General features: G+C 56.5%; 1 protein-coding gene across 2 annotated transcripts; it reads left to right on the forward strand.

Annotated features, from left to right (window-relative positions):
• Positions 1-169: 169 nt before the first annotated feature.
• On the forward strand, positions 170-12856 carry ATPAF2 (ATP synthase mitochondrial F1 complex assembly factor 2). Of its 2 annotated transcripts, none has more exons than XM_082860146.1 (8): positions 170-453; positions 6050-6097; positions 6339-6484; positions 7476-7573; positions 8980-9060; positions 10583-10695; positions 11039-11154; positions 12552-12856. In XM_082860146.1, exons 1-8 carry the CDS (start codon positions 321-323, stop codon positions 12687-12689), a joined length of 873 nt encoding a protein of 290 aa, XP_082716272.1. In that variant the 5' UTR covers positions 170-320; the 3' UTR covers positions 12690-12856. The 2 variants fall into 2 exon arrangements, with proteins under 2 accessions (XP_082716272.1, XP_082716273.1); XM_082860147.1 differs by having other exon boundaries at positions 6053-6097.
• The last annotated feature ends 87 nt before the right edge of the window (positions 12857-12943 follow it).

Below are 12943 nucleotides of genomic sequence, written 5' to 3' on the forward strand. Positions count from 1 at the left end.
CGGGCGGAGACAGCACGTGGCGGGCACCGAGGCCCTCTGGGACTTGTAGTCTTCTTCCCGAGGCGCGGCGCGGGGGCGGGGCCTGGGCGTTTGTGATACTGATTGGCTGCGGCGTGCGCTGAGGCGCGCGGCGACGGCGCGCCGCGAGTGTCGTGCGCAACATGGCGGCGCCCAGGGAGGCTGAGGATGCCGGCGGCCGGTGAGAAGTTCCGGTCGCCGGTGAGAAGCTTCGTGCGGCCAGAGTGCGCAGCGTGCGGTCCCTCCGCTCAGTGTTCCCCGCGCTCAGATCTCGCGCGGTCGTTCTCCCAGGCCCCCGCGCGATGTGGAGGAGCTGCCTCCGGCTGCGGGGCGGGGATCGCCACCTCCTGAACTGCCCCCGGGGTGGCCTCACCGCCTCCAGGGGGCCCGGGCCAAAACCCCCGGCCCACGCCCGGGCCTACGCGCCCCCAGCAGGTGAGGGAGGCCAGGGCGGAGCAGGCTGAGGAGTTGGCCGTACAGGGTCACAGGTCGGAAGGGAAGCCCCGGCAAGAGCAGGGACCGCCCCAGAGCGCACGCGCGTCGTTTTCTTTAGCACGTGTGGCTTTTTTCTCTTCCGTTAGGAAAGCAGAAGTCATCCTTGTTTTCAGGCGGGGAAATTCGGGTTCTGGGTCGGGATTGCCCCAAGGGAGAAGAGCAAACTCTGAGAGGTTTGCGGGGTAAAGGCCGGTCTGCCGGGCTGCTTTCTGTGTCCCCGCGACCCGGCCCTGAAGGGACCTGGAGCCCGGGCTTTCAGTCTTTCATCCCGGCCGCTGTCTCCGCAGCTGTCCTGACCCTTCTTCCTACTGCCTTCCCACGACCCTTGCCATCTGCTAAGGAGTTAACACCCCGTGCCTCTTCCTCCCCTTTCAACTCAGATGAGGCTTAGGAGAAGGTAGTGGCTCTTTCGTTGCTTCTGGGGAGAGGTTTTAGGGGTAAGAGTGGGAGTGACTCCTTTGAGTGAAGATAGTAAAGCTCTCCTTCCAGTCACTCAGTATTGATGTGCTGAGGGCGGGAGGCACCGTTGTCTTCAAGAGAGACGTAGCCTCTACCTAGGTGATGTTCAGTGTCGAGTGCAGAAGGTTATAACACCCTGGTTAAACAATAGCCTATATCCTGCGTGAGGAAGGTACAAAGAAGCACCTATTCCCACCTTGGGGGTTTTGAGGGTCTAGAAAGGGTCTTGGGTGAAAGGACATTTAAGCTGAGTCTTGACAGACGAGAAGGAGCTCGGTGTAGAGGAGCAGGGAGGGTGGAACGTGGGCGGCTGGAACACGTCCAGAGGTGGCAGCGGGTGAGGGAGCTCGCTGTGACACTGCCTGCTTTAGGAAATCTAGAGCTCCACAGGCAGCTTGGCATCGTGGCAGAAGCACATAGCTGGGGTCTGATGCTGCTGAACCAGGAGCTGTGTGATCTTAGGCATGTGACTGCTTCGTTTGGACATCATTTTTGTCTGTGAGTTGAAGGGCTAGGTTGTCTCTGAGCGCCCTTCTGTTCCATAATTTTATACAAATAGGGAAGAGGAATGGATGTAGCAGGGAGCAGAGATCTCACTTGTCAGGGCCCAGGTGAAGGGCCTGGAGGTGATCCACGAAGAGCCAGTAAAGGGGAAGCAGGAAGGGCATCTGTGACCGTGTGATTTATGATAAGAAATGTACACATTTGGTCATTTTCTTGTACTGGCATACGTCTCCTAAAACCTTTGTAGCTTACTAAGTAATGAGAGTTATCGGAGAATCTTTTGTTAAAATAGTCGGTCTTCTGTCCTAAAAGAGCTCCAGAGTGATAAAGGTGAAAGGAGGGTCTTATTACTCATAACAAGCCCCTTTCAACCACACCTGAGTGTATGTTAACAAGGTGACTTTTTCCTTAGGGAAAGCCCCTAAGGATGGCGGCTGATTGCCAGGGGAACCAAACACACTGGATTAGAGGGTTGGAAGTTTCAGCCCCACCCCCTGACCTCTGGGAAAGGGAGAGGGACTGGAGATTGAATGGAGGTTGATCACTAATTACCTGTGATTTAATCATGCCTGTGTAATGAAGCCTCCATAAAACCCCTGAACTATGGGGTTTGGAGAGCTTCAAGGTTGGGGAACACATGGAGATGCAGGGAGGGTGCCCAGAGAGAGCATGGAAACTCGGCACCCTTTCCTCCATACCTTGCCCCATGCATCTCCTCCATTTGCCTGTCCCCGAGTTGTATCCTTTTGTAGTAAACTGGTACTCTAGTAAGTAAATTGTTCTCCTAAGTTCCGTCAACTGCTCTAGCAACCTATCATGCAGGACATAACTCTTGTAAGACTGAGTCCTTAAACTATGGGATCCAGCGCTGTCTCCAGGCGGGTCGTGTCAGAATTGAGTCAATTGTAGGACACTCAGCTGGTGTCTCAGTTGATCAGTGGTATCCGATCGGTAGGGATCCCTAACCCTAACCGCCCCCCCTCCACGTTTGGAGCATAGTATCTGTGTGAGTGTGTAAAGGAAAACGGGAGCGTTGTTTTTCCTTTACAGCACCCCAGGGAGGCAGCACACGAGCGAAGGGGACACGTTCAGGAATTCCCTTAAGTTTCCTCAATCAGAGGGTTCATCCAGTTGGTGGGTGCCACTTGCCGTCATGGTGGCACTGACCTGCCTCTGTTCCTTTCTACTGCAGACTTGCTAGCTTCGGCTCTTGGTAGGTAGTCAAACGTGGAGGAAGATAAGAGTGGGTGAAAGAGTGCCGAGCAGTGGGACGGAGCGTCTCGCACCGACCTGAGCGCTCTGCTTTTCCGACCTGAGCGTCGGTGCGTCTTTGGAGGAGTGGAAGGTTAAACCCAAGTGGTGGCTTCTCCGTGAAGACTTGGAGAGGCAAGTAGATTGAACTTGGCTCCTTAGGGACAGCTGTGCCATTGAAGGTTGTCAGAAGGCGAGGAGGGGGTTAGGAGAGGGTCACCGGGCTGTGTGGCGTCCAGCCCCGTACCAGCCGTTGGAGCCGTCAGCCGCTTAGAGGGGAAGGTGTTCGGAGAGGCTGCCTGTCCAGCTGAGGACGACACTGGTGAGGGCAAGGCTGGGGGTCTCCTCTGTTTACAAGTTGTCTGTCGCCTGCACAAGTGGTTTAGCTTCTCAGTCTCTGCCCCGTCTTCAGAGGCTGCTTGTGCTGGGTTGAGGCAGATGCTGTAGATAAGGAGGCCGGCCTGCCACCTGTTTTTGTTAATAAAGGTTTATTGGAACCCAGCCCTGCTCATTCACTGACATGCATCTAGGGCTGCTTTCACCACAGAGTTGGCTGGCTGCACCAGAGACTGGATGGCCTGCAAAGCCTGAAATACTTTATTTGGCTCTCGGCAGAAGTGTGCCAGCCCCTGCTCTGGATGCTAGAGCGATTTGGAAAAGAGGTGCGTTGAAGGATTTTTTAACAGCTTTATCGAGATGTGATGCACTTACAGTTCACTCACTTAAACTGTACAACTCAGTGGTTTTTAGTATACTCAAAGGGATTGTGCAGCCATCGATTCTAGAACATTCTTATCACCCCAAAGAATCCCTGTACCCTTTAGCTACCGCTCTCCGAGTACCCCCTCAATCCCTCCAGGCCTAGATAGCCACTGCTTTATTCTCTGTGTCTGTAGATTTCCCTAGTTTGGATATTTCATACAAATGGAATGTGGTTTTTTTGGACTGGCTTTTTTTCATTCAGCATGTTTTCAAGGTTTATCCCAGGGGTAACATGTGTCAGTACTCCATTCTCTCTCACAGCTGATAACATTCCATTGTAGGGACACACCATGTCTTATTTATGCAGTCATCCATTGGTGAACATTTGGGTGGTTTCCATCTTTTGGTGTTCTGAATGCCTCTGTAAACACTTGAGTACAGGTTTTTGTGTGGGCATATGTTTTCGTTTCTCACAGGCAGGTATCTAAGAGTAGAATTGCTGGATCAAATGGTACCTAACTTTCTGAGGAACTGCCACCCTGCTTTCCAAGGTGGCATTTCCACCAGCAATGTATGAAGGTCCCAGTTTCTCAGCCTCCTTCCCAACATCTGTCTTTTTGGTCATAGCCATCCTAGTGGGTGTGAAGTGGTGTCTCGGGGCTTTGCTTTGCATTCCCCTGATGATGAATGATGTCAAACATCTTTTCGTGTGCTTTTTGGACACTTGTACATTTTCTTTGGAGAAATGTCTATTCAGATCCTTTGACCATTTCTTAGTTGGGTTATTTGTCTTTTTATTATTGAATTGCAAGAGTTCTTTATATAGCTGGCCCGAAGATTCTGAAACTTGAAAACGCTCTGTCACAGCCGCCCCAGGATTATGGGTAGAGGGACCCCGAGTCAGAATCTAACTTTAAGGCTTAAGGCCCGCCAGGTGGCACTGTTTAGAAAGAGAAGGGTATTGAGGCAGCTCTGGGAAGGCACGTCCTCTGTTCCTGATGCACCGTGGTGGTTGCAGTTCTGAGGCTTTGAGTCTTTCCAAAGCAAAGGCCAGCCCGGAAATTGAGGCTGGTAGAAGGATCACTCACTGGTCTGTGAAGCCTGGGACAGGAGGAGGAGTGTCCGGGGAAGTGACACAGAAAATCGCCTGTTTCTTTATACGTATTGAAGCAGTCTCGCAGGAGAAAGGGAGCCAGTGGACATTGATTTCCAGTTCAGCACTCTTCACAGGAGCAGCTTGTTAATGTTCCCGCTTATATAGCCTGGTTTCTTGCGGCAGCTTTTAAAATTCAATGCTTTTTCACATACCCATTTCTTTGTATCTACATAGTCCTTAAAATTGTCACTTAAAAGGCACCAAGTGTGGTTTTGCTACAGAAACAGACGTTCTGTAAAGGGAGTGATTCGTACTCAAAATAGACCTGTTCTGTGCGATCCTGCAAGACTAGCCTGTCTCCTGCCTGTAAGGATGGGGTTTCCATTGCTGGTAGCTCGCCCTCTGTCACTGAGGATGTGGGTGCTTCACAGGCTCCTAATCTCATGACTTGTCTTATGAGACCCAAGACCTTGGAGGGTCCAGGGAGAAAACCTCCATCTTTTGACATTGTTGGGGAGCATGGATCCCGCCAAGTGAATTTTCCAGATCCTGGTCTCGTTGCCTGTGTGAACCCCCTATTTGGCTCCCCCACCCTCCTCGCTGGGACCTGCCGGCCTCCTCCCCAGATGTGGGCCTCTGCAGCCATCGTGGGCACACAGACACACACACACACACACACACACACACACACACACACACACTCTGAAAGCCATCAGCACGGTTGGGCCTGCCCTGCTCTTCTGCAGCTCTCAGGTGCCATCTGGCTGCTTGGAGGTCTTCCTTTGGCCCAGAAGAGATGAGTCTTCTTGGGTTTAGTGTCCGTCTACCCACGAGACAGTACGTGCCTCGAGGGCAGGGTAGCTTTGAGTCCTGCCCTGGAAGGGAGTTAGTCGTCACCAAGTTTGCTCCAAGACTGGAGTTTGCCCTCCCCTCAGCGCAGCCCTGAACCCGCCTGGCCGGCATCTCTGATCAGCACAGAGGTGGAATTGGCCAGGACAGAGGAGGGGGGCAGAGGTAAGAAGACCCCCTCGTGGGAGACATCGCTGTCCCGGCAGCTTTGGGAGGTTCAGCCTGTGCCATCAGTCTCTGCTCCGTCCTTTCTTTGACCGCCAGGTCTCTTGGGCCCATTTCCCATGGCCGTGTGGGGCGTGTGGTAGAATGCTCTGCTGTACCGGCAGGGTGGGTCCCTCCCCCAGGGATGAGTCAGCCTTCAGGTCCCCCCACCCCCCACTTCCTGCCTGGTCTGCTTTGGACGTGCTGCCCAGCCAGGCACTGGAGAACATGCTGGACATCGTCTGGGCACCCCGACCGAGGCCTCCAGACAGATGCAGGGGCCTCCAGTCTCGTGTCGGCGGGGCTGCTGCCCCTAGCCTCTTACTCAGAAGCCACTGATCCATGTGGAGTGGGGAGACCCTTGGGTGCTGTGTGGAAGTCAGGGTGGTCAGTCAGAATCAGCAGTGGTGGTACAGGCTCCTCCTGAGTCTCCACAGCATTTTAAACTGCGCTTTTGAAAAATCTTCCCAGCAGAAAGGAAGAGGTTCTATCAGAATGTCAGCATCACACAGGGTGAAGGTGAGTGTCTGGAATTTTCACTGCCTCTTTTGTTTCTGTGAATGGGTGGAAACACTTTTCACCTCCAGCCAGCTCCTCGGTGAGCTTGACCTTGGCGCTCTCGTCAGGTGTGTTTCTGTAAGCCACCCACCCCCCAGAAGGATCTCGGGGCGTCTTTGCACCGAATCAAGTAGCTAAATATAGGGGTGGTCACTCGATTCTGCTTATTAACCCCTGAGAGGTTTTCATCTGTTCTTTCAAGCTGGCTTTGAGATCAATCTGGACCACAGGAAGCTGAGGACTCCCCAAGCCAAGCTCTTCACCGTCCCCAGCGAGGCCCTGGCCGTCGCTGTGGCCACTGAGTGGGACTCTCAGCAGGACACCATCAAGACATACACCATGCACCTGGTAATAGGTCGCAGCCCGTGCCCGAGGCTGCCACGGGCTTCGTGGGGCAGCGGGCAGAATTAGGGATCCTCTTCCGATTTCGATAAGGCCCTGAGGCTGTGGGCACCCACCCCACCCCCACCCCCAGGGCCTGGTTCCTCCCTGGGTCTCGGGACACAATCCTTCCCTGGCCGCCAGCTCTCTTATTTCCCTCTGGGGCAGCCGTTCCTTTGTTTTGTCGGCTCTGAGGGTCTGTGATGGTCTGGGTCATGTGCTGGTCATGGACATGCTGGTCACGCCTGCTGTCCATCTCAGCAGCACGTAGCCAGCCTGGCCTCAGCTCAGTTCGCACTCAGCAGGGTTGGTGGCGGTGCAGACCCTCCCTGAGAAGCTGGCCTCCCTGAGGCCCTAGAGGAGCAGCTGGGGGAGAGGCCCACTCGGTCACCTTGGGCAACTTGCCGCCCCTCGGGCAAGGTCCCCACCCTGAAAAGTGGTGGTCAGGATGGGACCAGACGATGCGTCGAGAGTCTGTGCTTCCCGGCACATGGACCCAAGCCCCAGGCAGGCTTCTCAGCCTCTCTGCCCGCGTGCCAGCTCCCCTGGAGTGTCCAGGGAACAGGGGACACGGGCTGCAGACGGAGCCTTCAGGTAGCTCAGCAGCCTGTGGGCCACAAGGCAGATCTGGAAAAACTGTCCTGCCCCTGGGTTGGCTGGCTTGTCCCCTGCTTTCTGAGGCGTTGGGGAGTTGGCGGGTGAGCCTCTCAGCCGGATCCAGGAATGCCTCCACGTCGCCTTCACTGGACCTGATCTCCCTGGGCCTGGCTTCCCACGTCTCTGTAATGGTTACAGTGATAGTACCTCCTGGAAAGGGTTGTGGTGAGGGTTGAATTAAACACTGCAGAGCCTGGTAGTACAGAGACTGAGACCTTGGGGGAGTTCATTGTTCCTGGGGCCTGGGCAGTGTCCTCGGGACTGGCTGTGCTGACGGGCTCTCTCTCTGCCTTTGATCCAGACCACACTGTGCAACACGTCTCTAGACAACCCGACCCAGCGAGACAAGGACCAGCTCATCTGGGCAGCCGCAAAGTTCCTGGACACTGACACCGTCTGGTAATGGACGTGCGGGCAGCCTCCCCGGGGCCTGAGCGAGTTCCTCAGGCTGTTTGCCTGGAGCCTTCTTAGTGGAGGAGAGGGCAGGCCCTTACCTCCTCAGCAGTCAGCTGCTCTGCAGACCCCAGGCGGGAGGGCACGGGCTGCCCCAGCGTCGGGCCGGCCCTCTCCCACAGCCAGCAGCTGTCCCCTGGCCTGGGGCGGGATAGGCTGGTGGCCTCTGCAGCTCTCTCAGGCTCCAGGACCCAGGGGGTCATGTCCGGCCACCGCACGTTCTCATGTAGGTCGCCTGCTCCTCACTTGTCCGCTGGGTCACGGATGGCCCGACCTTGGCATCCAGCGGCCGGCCTCCTCGTCTGCATCCTCCCTGCGCCCAGGTTCTCTCACGGGTGGGTTGGGGATGTTGACAGGAAGTGGAAGGAACAACTGAGCAGCCCCATGTCTGCCGCCCGAATGCTCTGACACCCGGGTACCTCCAGGATGGCACGTGAAATCGGCACTGGGGCGAGGGGACAGAGGTGTCCCTGCAGAGGCCGCTGGCACTGCTGGTGGAAAGTCCGCGCTGTTTGCATTAGGGACCGTTTAGTTACAGGGAAGAGCACCCTTCCAGCCCAGCTCAGAGAAGGGGGTTTTCTTGGAGACCATTCCAGTACTGAGAGCAGATGTGGGTGGGAGCCCTCTCTGCCCTGCGGGCCACTCCTCTCCCCTGGGCAGCCGCCTCCCCGCACCCTCGTGACCTCCCTGCCACTTCTGCTCACACCAGCCTGGCCTCCCCGGCACCCCCAAGGCTTCTGTCCCAGGAGGCCTTGCAGCTCAGCTCCCCTCAGCTGACCTCATCTCTGTCTCTTGGTCAGAACAGTGGTGTGGCCTGGCATCGGTGGTGCCGGGCAGGGCCGCTGGCGGCCGCATCTGTGGCTGGGAGGCACGTGGGCAGACAGGCAGCTGGCCCGTGGCCGGGGTACCGCCTCTTGGGAGGGGCTGGCAGGCAGGACGAGTGACTGAGCTTCTGGCGCAGCATCCTGGGACCAAGGGGGTGTGGGTCTGGGGACAGTGTTAGTGTTGAGGGCAGCAGCAGGGCAGCACTGCAGGCAGTGACCTGTCGATAACTGGGGGTGTTCGGGACAGTGGGTCTCAAAGTCAAACTTACGCAGAACCCCTGGAGGGCTTGTGAAGCTGCAGGTTGCTGGTCTCCACCCCCAGAGGGCGGGGCCTGAGGATGTGCATTTCCAGCAAGGTCCAGGGTGAGCCCTGGGCCACACTTTGAGAACCACTGCTTTAGGGGAAAGGCGTGGGGGCGGGGGTAGGGGGTGGAGAGGTCTGCTGTTGCGTTTTGTGTATCTGTGTCTGTCGCTGGATGAAAGAATTGTACTTTTTTTATTAATGGAGGTGCTTTTGCACTGAATTAGCTGCAGGGTGGAAGAACCAGAGACGCTGGTGGAGCTGCAGAGGAACGAGTGGGACCCAGTCATAGGCTGGGCCGAGAGGAGGTGAGCCGCTCAGCGCTGGGCAGGCCAGGGTCCAGGCCATGCTGGACAGCCGAGGCCCTGAGCTGGTCAGCGTTCTGAGTTCAGAGCACCCAGGGGACTCAGGACAGGGCCACCTTGGGGGAAAATGCTGTTCAGTGCTTCTTCCCCCATTGGCTGTGTGACCTTGGGCTAGTGACTTGATCTCTCTGAGCTCCCTTGTTTGTGAGTGGGGCTCATAATCCCTGCCTCCCAGGGTGTCGGGAGGTGTACGCGAAGTGATGCACCCTGCTTGGCACACACTGAATGCTCGCATTGGCATATACCGCCCTGCTCGTTGTCACAGTTGCTGTGCAGTCGTATACACAGTCACAAAGCAGCGTGTGTGATCCTGACACATGGAGAAAAGTCTGGACAGGTGAACCTGTGGGTGGGAGGTTTCCAGGGATTGGTGATGCCCAGTGCTTTTCCTTAGCAGGAAGACTCTTGTGCGGAATTGAATAGGCCATTGATATGGCACAGTTGATTCAGTTTCATTTCATTCCCAGGGGATTCGCAGCGGGCTCTGACCCTGTGCTCCCTTGACCACGGTATTTTGTAAGTGTGCGTACATGGAGTGGTTTTGGCATAGCGTTTTTTATCTGTACACGTTTACAGAGCACCCACGATGTGTCGGCATCCTTGGGTTTTGTAGTAAGAGGCATAGCCAGTGTGCTGAAGGATCAGATAAAACTGAACGACTAGATGCCACGTGAGAACCGCAAAGATGCGATGCCATTTTGGAGTCCAGTGAAATGGAGCAGTAGTTTGGTGCCTGCAGGCCTTTGCTGTGGTACAGAATTGTCAGCTTTTTGTGGCAGTTGAAATTTTTCACACGTAGCAGATTACAGGAAAACGTGGCCACTTCCTGTGTTCCATTTGTACTATTGGAAATTTCGGAAAGACTGTTTCTAAAGCAATGGGGAAAATCAGTGATATGTGAGAGGAAATTACAAAAATTGCTTTTATTCCATTGTTTTTTCCTGCATTTTATGTAGTTAAGATTGTTCTTGGAAATGTATCGTTCTTGAAGCTAGCTCGTGTCCCAGACTAAAAACAGTGCCTTGTGTATGGTAGAGGCTAAATAAATGTGTGAAAAAGTGATTGCCTGATACAGGACATACACAACTATTGTAAAGAAAACAATATTTAAAAGAAGACTTTTATGGCTCATATGTGAGGACTTTTCTGCAAAGGTTTGAAACGCAGGCAGCCCATAGGTCTGATGGACGTTCAGGCCAATGAATTCGAATCTCAGGAGCTGTAAGTGACCCCCTGCTTCCTGACTTGCCAGCTGTGTCTCCATCCAGAGCTGTTTCTTGCCCTCTGCTCTTGGTGACAGAAGGTTACTAGGTCAGGAGGCCACGGACTGCAGCGGCAGGTGCTGTCCGTATTCCCAGTGGGCCCCTGAAGGGGCACACGTGTGCTCAGCAGGCTGGGGCTCTGCTTCTGGGCAGAAGCTGGGCTGCACAGCAGGACAGACAGACATGCAGCCTCTTCCTTTTAGATACGGCGTGAAGATCGGCTCCTCCACCAGCATCATGGGGCCCAGCATCCCAGCCCGGACTCGGGAGGTGCTGGTCAGCCACCTGGCCTCTTACAATATGTGGGCCCTACAAGGTACGTGGTGCTTCCTGTCGGCCAGGGAGGACGGGCTGGGGGTGGAGGGCTGTCATGCTAACCTGTCCCCTGGTCCACGGGCCAGCAGTTTCACACCCTTCCTGGGGGACGTGGCTCTCCCCTCTTCAGGAATCTCCATTCAGGTCTCCCTGGCCTGGCTCGGGTCACGGGGTGGAGTGCTCGCTCTGATGGGCCGGGGCCCGCCCCAGGCAGGAGCAGGGCAGGGATCCCCGAGGGAGAGCAGAGCGCTCCTTGAGAAGTGTGGCGAAGGCTCTGTCCCCCGCCTGGCGACTGCCCTGTGTGGGATGGGGCCCCAGGTCCTGACCTGGCTGTGTCCCTGCAGGGATTGAGTTTGTGGTGAGCCAGCTCAAGTCCATGGTGCTGACCTTGGGCCTGATCGACTTGCACCTGACGGTGGAGCAGGCTGTGCTGCTGTCGCGCCTGGAGGAGGCCTTCCAGGTGAGGCGCAGCCCCAAGGCAGACTCCCCGAAGGGCACCCCGCCGTGTACACGCGGAGCCCGGACACTAAGGCCCATAGAGGTGTCGCGTCACAATGGTAGCAAACCACGGCGGTGCTGCTCAGCCCTCCCTCACCGCCTCGCCGCCTCTTCTCAGCACCGTGTCGGGTGAGGGCTCTTGTTTCCCATCTTGCACAGGAGGAATCCGAGGCGTGGGCGCCCCCTGAGATGATGCCAGAGGTGGGTCTTGGAGCCCCCCTCTGCGGGTGGAGGTTCAGGCCAGTTCAGGCACAGCTGCAGGCTGGGCCCCTCAAGATGAGCAGGGGCCACGTGGGTGCTTCTAGAAGGAGGCTGAGCCTGCACACCCGGACGTGTGCACGGCGGGCCCTCGGGGCTGCTGCTCGTGCACGTTTGGTTCAGGGGGCTCAGAATTAATAAGGCTTTGCTGCACTGCCGTTTGCGTTTTTTAACTCAGAATGATGGTGTTCTCTGCAGTGCCCTTGTCATTTCTCCAGCCTCAGAAGGTTAACTGCTGTTACAAATTGGCTCCTAGCATGATGAAAACCCTTTTGTAATGACAGTATTTCCCAAGTTCGTCTAGTCATCGTTCAGGAAAATGCCAGGGGATAAAACTGCTTCTGTGTTGTGAGAGGCCGGCTACTGTCTGGTGTGAGAAAGGGTTGGATGGGAAGAGGGTGATCTGGGCCTGGAGGCGGCAGCCAGGAAGCCTGGTTTCCAGTCCGGGCTCTACTTTTGGCTGCGGGGTCCGAGCGGGGCCATCGTTCCCTGAACCTCACATTCCACCCACCGCAAAACAGTTCTCTGAGAGTATAAAACGCCCTTCAGATGTTCTGGGCCACCTGAAATGCAGGTAGATCTCGAGTTCCTGGGTGGGGGGCCCACGCCTCTGGGCCCCTGGCCAGGGAGGGGCCCACAGGGTGGGCTGGAGTCACACTGACAGCCATGCTCAGGACAGGGCTCCTCCTGGAGAGAGAGTCTGCAGCCCTGCCCAGTACAGACATGCCGGCCTCTGCTGTCCCGGCCTCCCCCAGGAGCCCAGCTGCAGCGACCTTGTGGCCCTGGCTGGCTTATTCATCCCCCCGCTCCTACCGGGGCACTTACAGCCCTGCCCAGTGAGGCAGCTCATGGAGGGTGACACTTTGCAGACTGCCTCACGCCAGCCTCCCCGTGGGAAGGTCAGGCCCCTGGAGGAGATGCACGTGTGGCCGTACCCATGAGCACGGTGCCTGCTCTGCCCGCCCCCCCACCGCGTTTTCTCACCTGTCGCTCCCCCTGCGTGTCTCTCATGTTCGGGTGGGATCAGAGCCGACTCTCCTCAGCTATGGGACGTCGTGGCTCTGGCCAGTCACCCAGTGGCCTGTCCCGTCCTCCCCTCAGATCCAGAAGTGGGGCAACGTCGAGTGGGCCCACGACTACGAGCTGCGGGACCTGCGGGCGCGCACGGCCGCCGGCGCCCTCTTCGTGCAACTCTGCTCTGAGAGCTCGGCCGTCAAGCACAAGCTGCTGCAGGGGTGAGGCCGGGCCCCAAGCCACGCGGCTGGTGGAGGCCAGCTCGGGCCGAGGCAGGGGGCGTGGGTACGAGTGACTATATTGAACGATTCTTTGCCTTGAAGCGCGTGGAGCCTCCACTCATTGCTCCTCCCGTGGTCCCCAAGGCCACCCTGCCCACCCACAGGGCATGTGCTGCTGGGCCGGACCCTTCCACTGGGGAGCTCTCAGTGGCCCTTAGCCCCAAGGCTTTGTTTTCCGGTTTTTAATCAGTCTTTTAA

This window comes from Leucopleurus acutus (assembly GCF_964270905.1).
Source record: "Leucopleurus acutus genome assembly, chromosome: 19".
NCBI lineage: Eukaryota > Metazoa > Chordata > Mammalia > Artiodactyla > Delphinidae > Leucopleurus > Leucopleurus acutus.

Excerpts from the sequence above, each read along its gene's own strand:
- ATPAF2 (XM_082860146.1), top strand. The coding sequence starts at position 321 with ATGTGGAGGAGCTGCCTCCGGCTGCGGGGCGGGGATCGCCACCTCCTG. Across the intron at positions 6,485-7,475 it reads AGACATACACCATGCACCTG|ACCACACTGTGCAACACGTC; the intron begins GTAATAGGTCGC and ends CCTTTGATCCAG. Across the intron at positions 7,574-8,979 it reads CTGGACACTGACACCGTCTG|CTGCAGGGTGGAAGAACCAG; the intron begins GTAATGGACGTG and ends GCACTGAATTAG.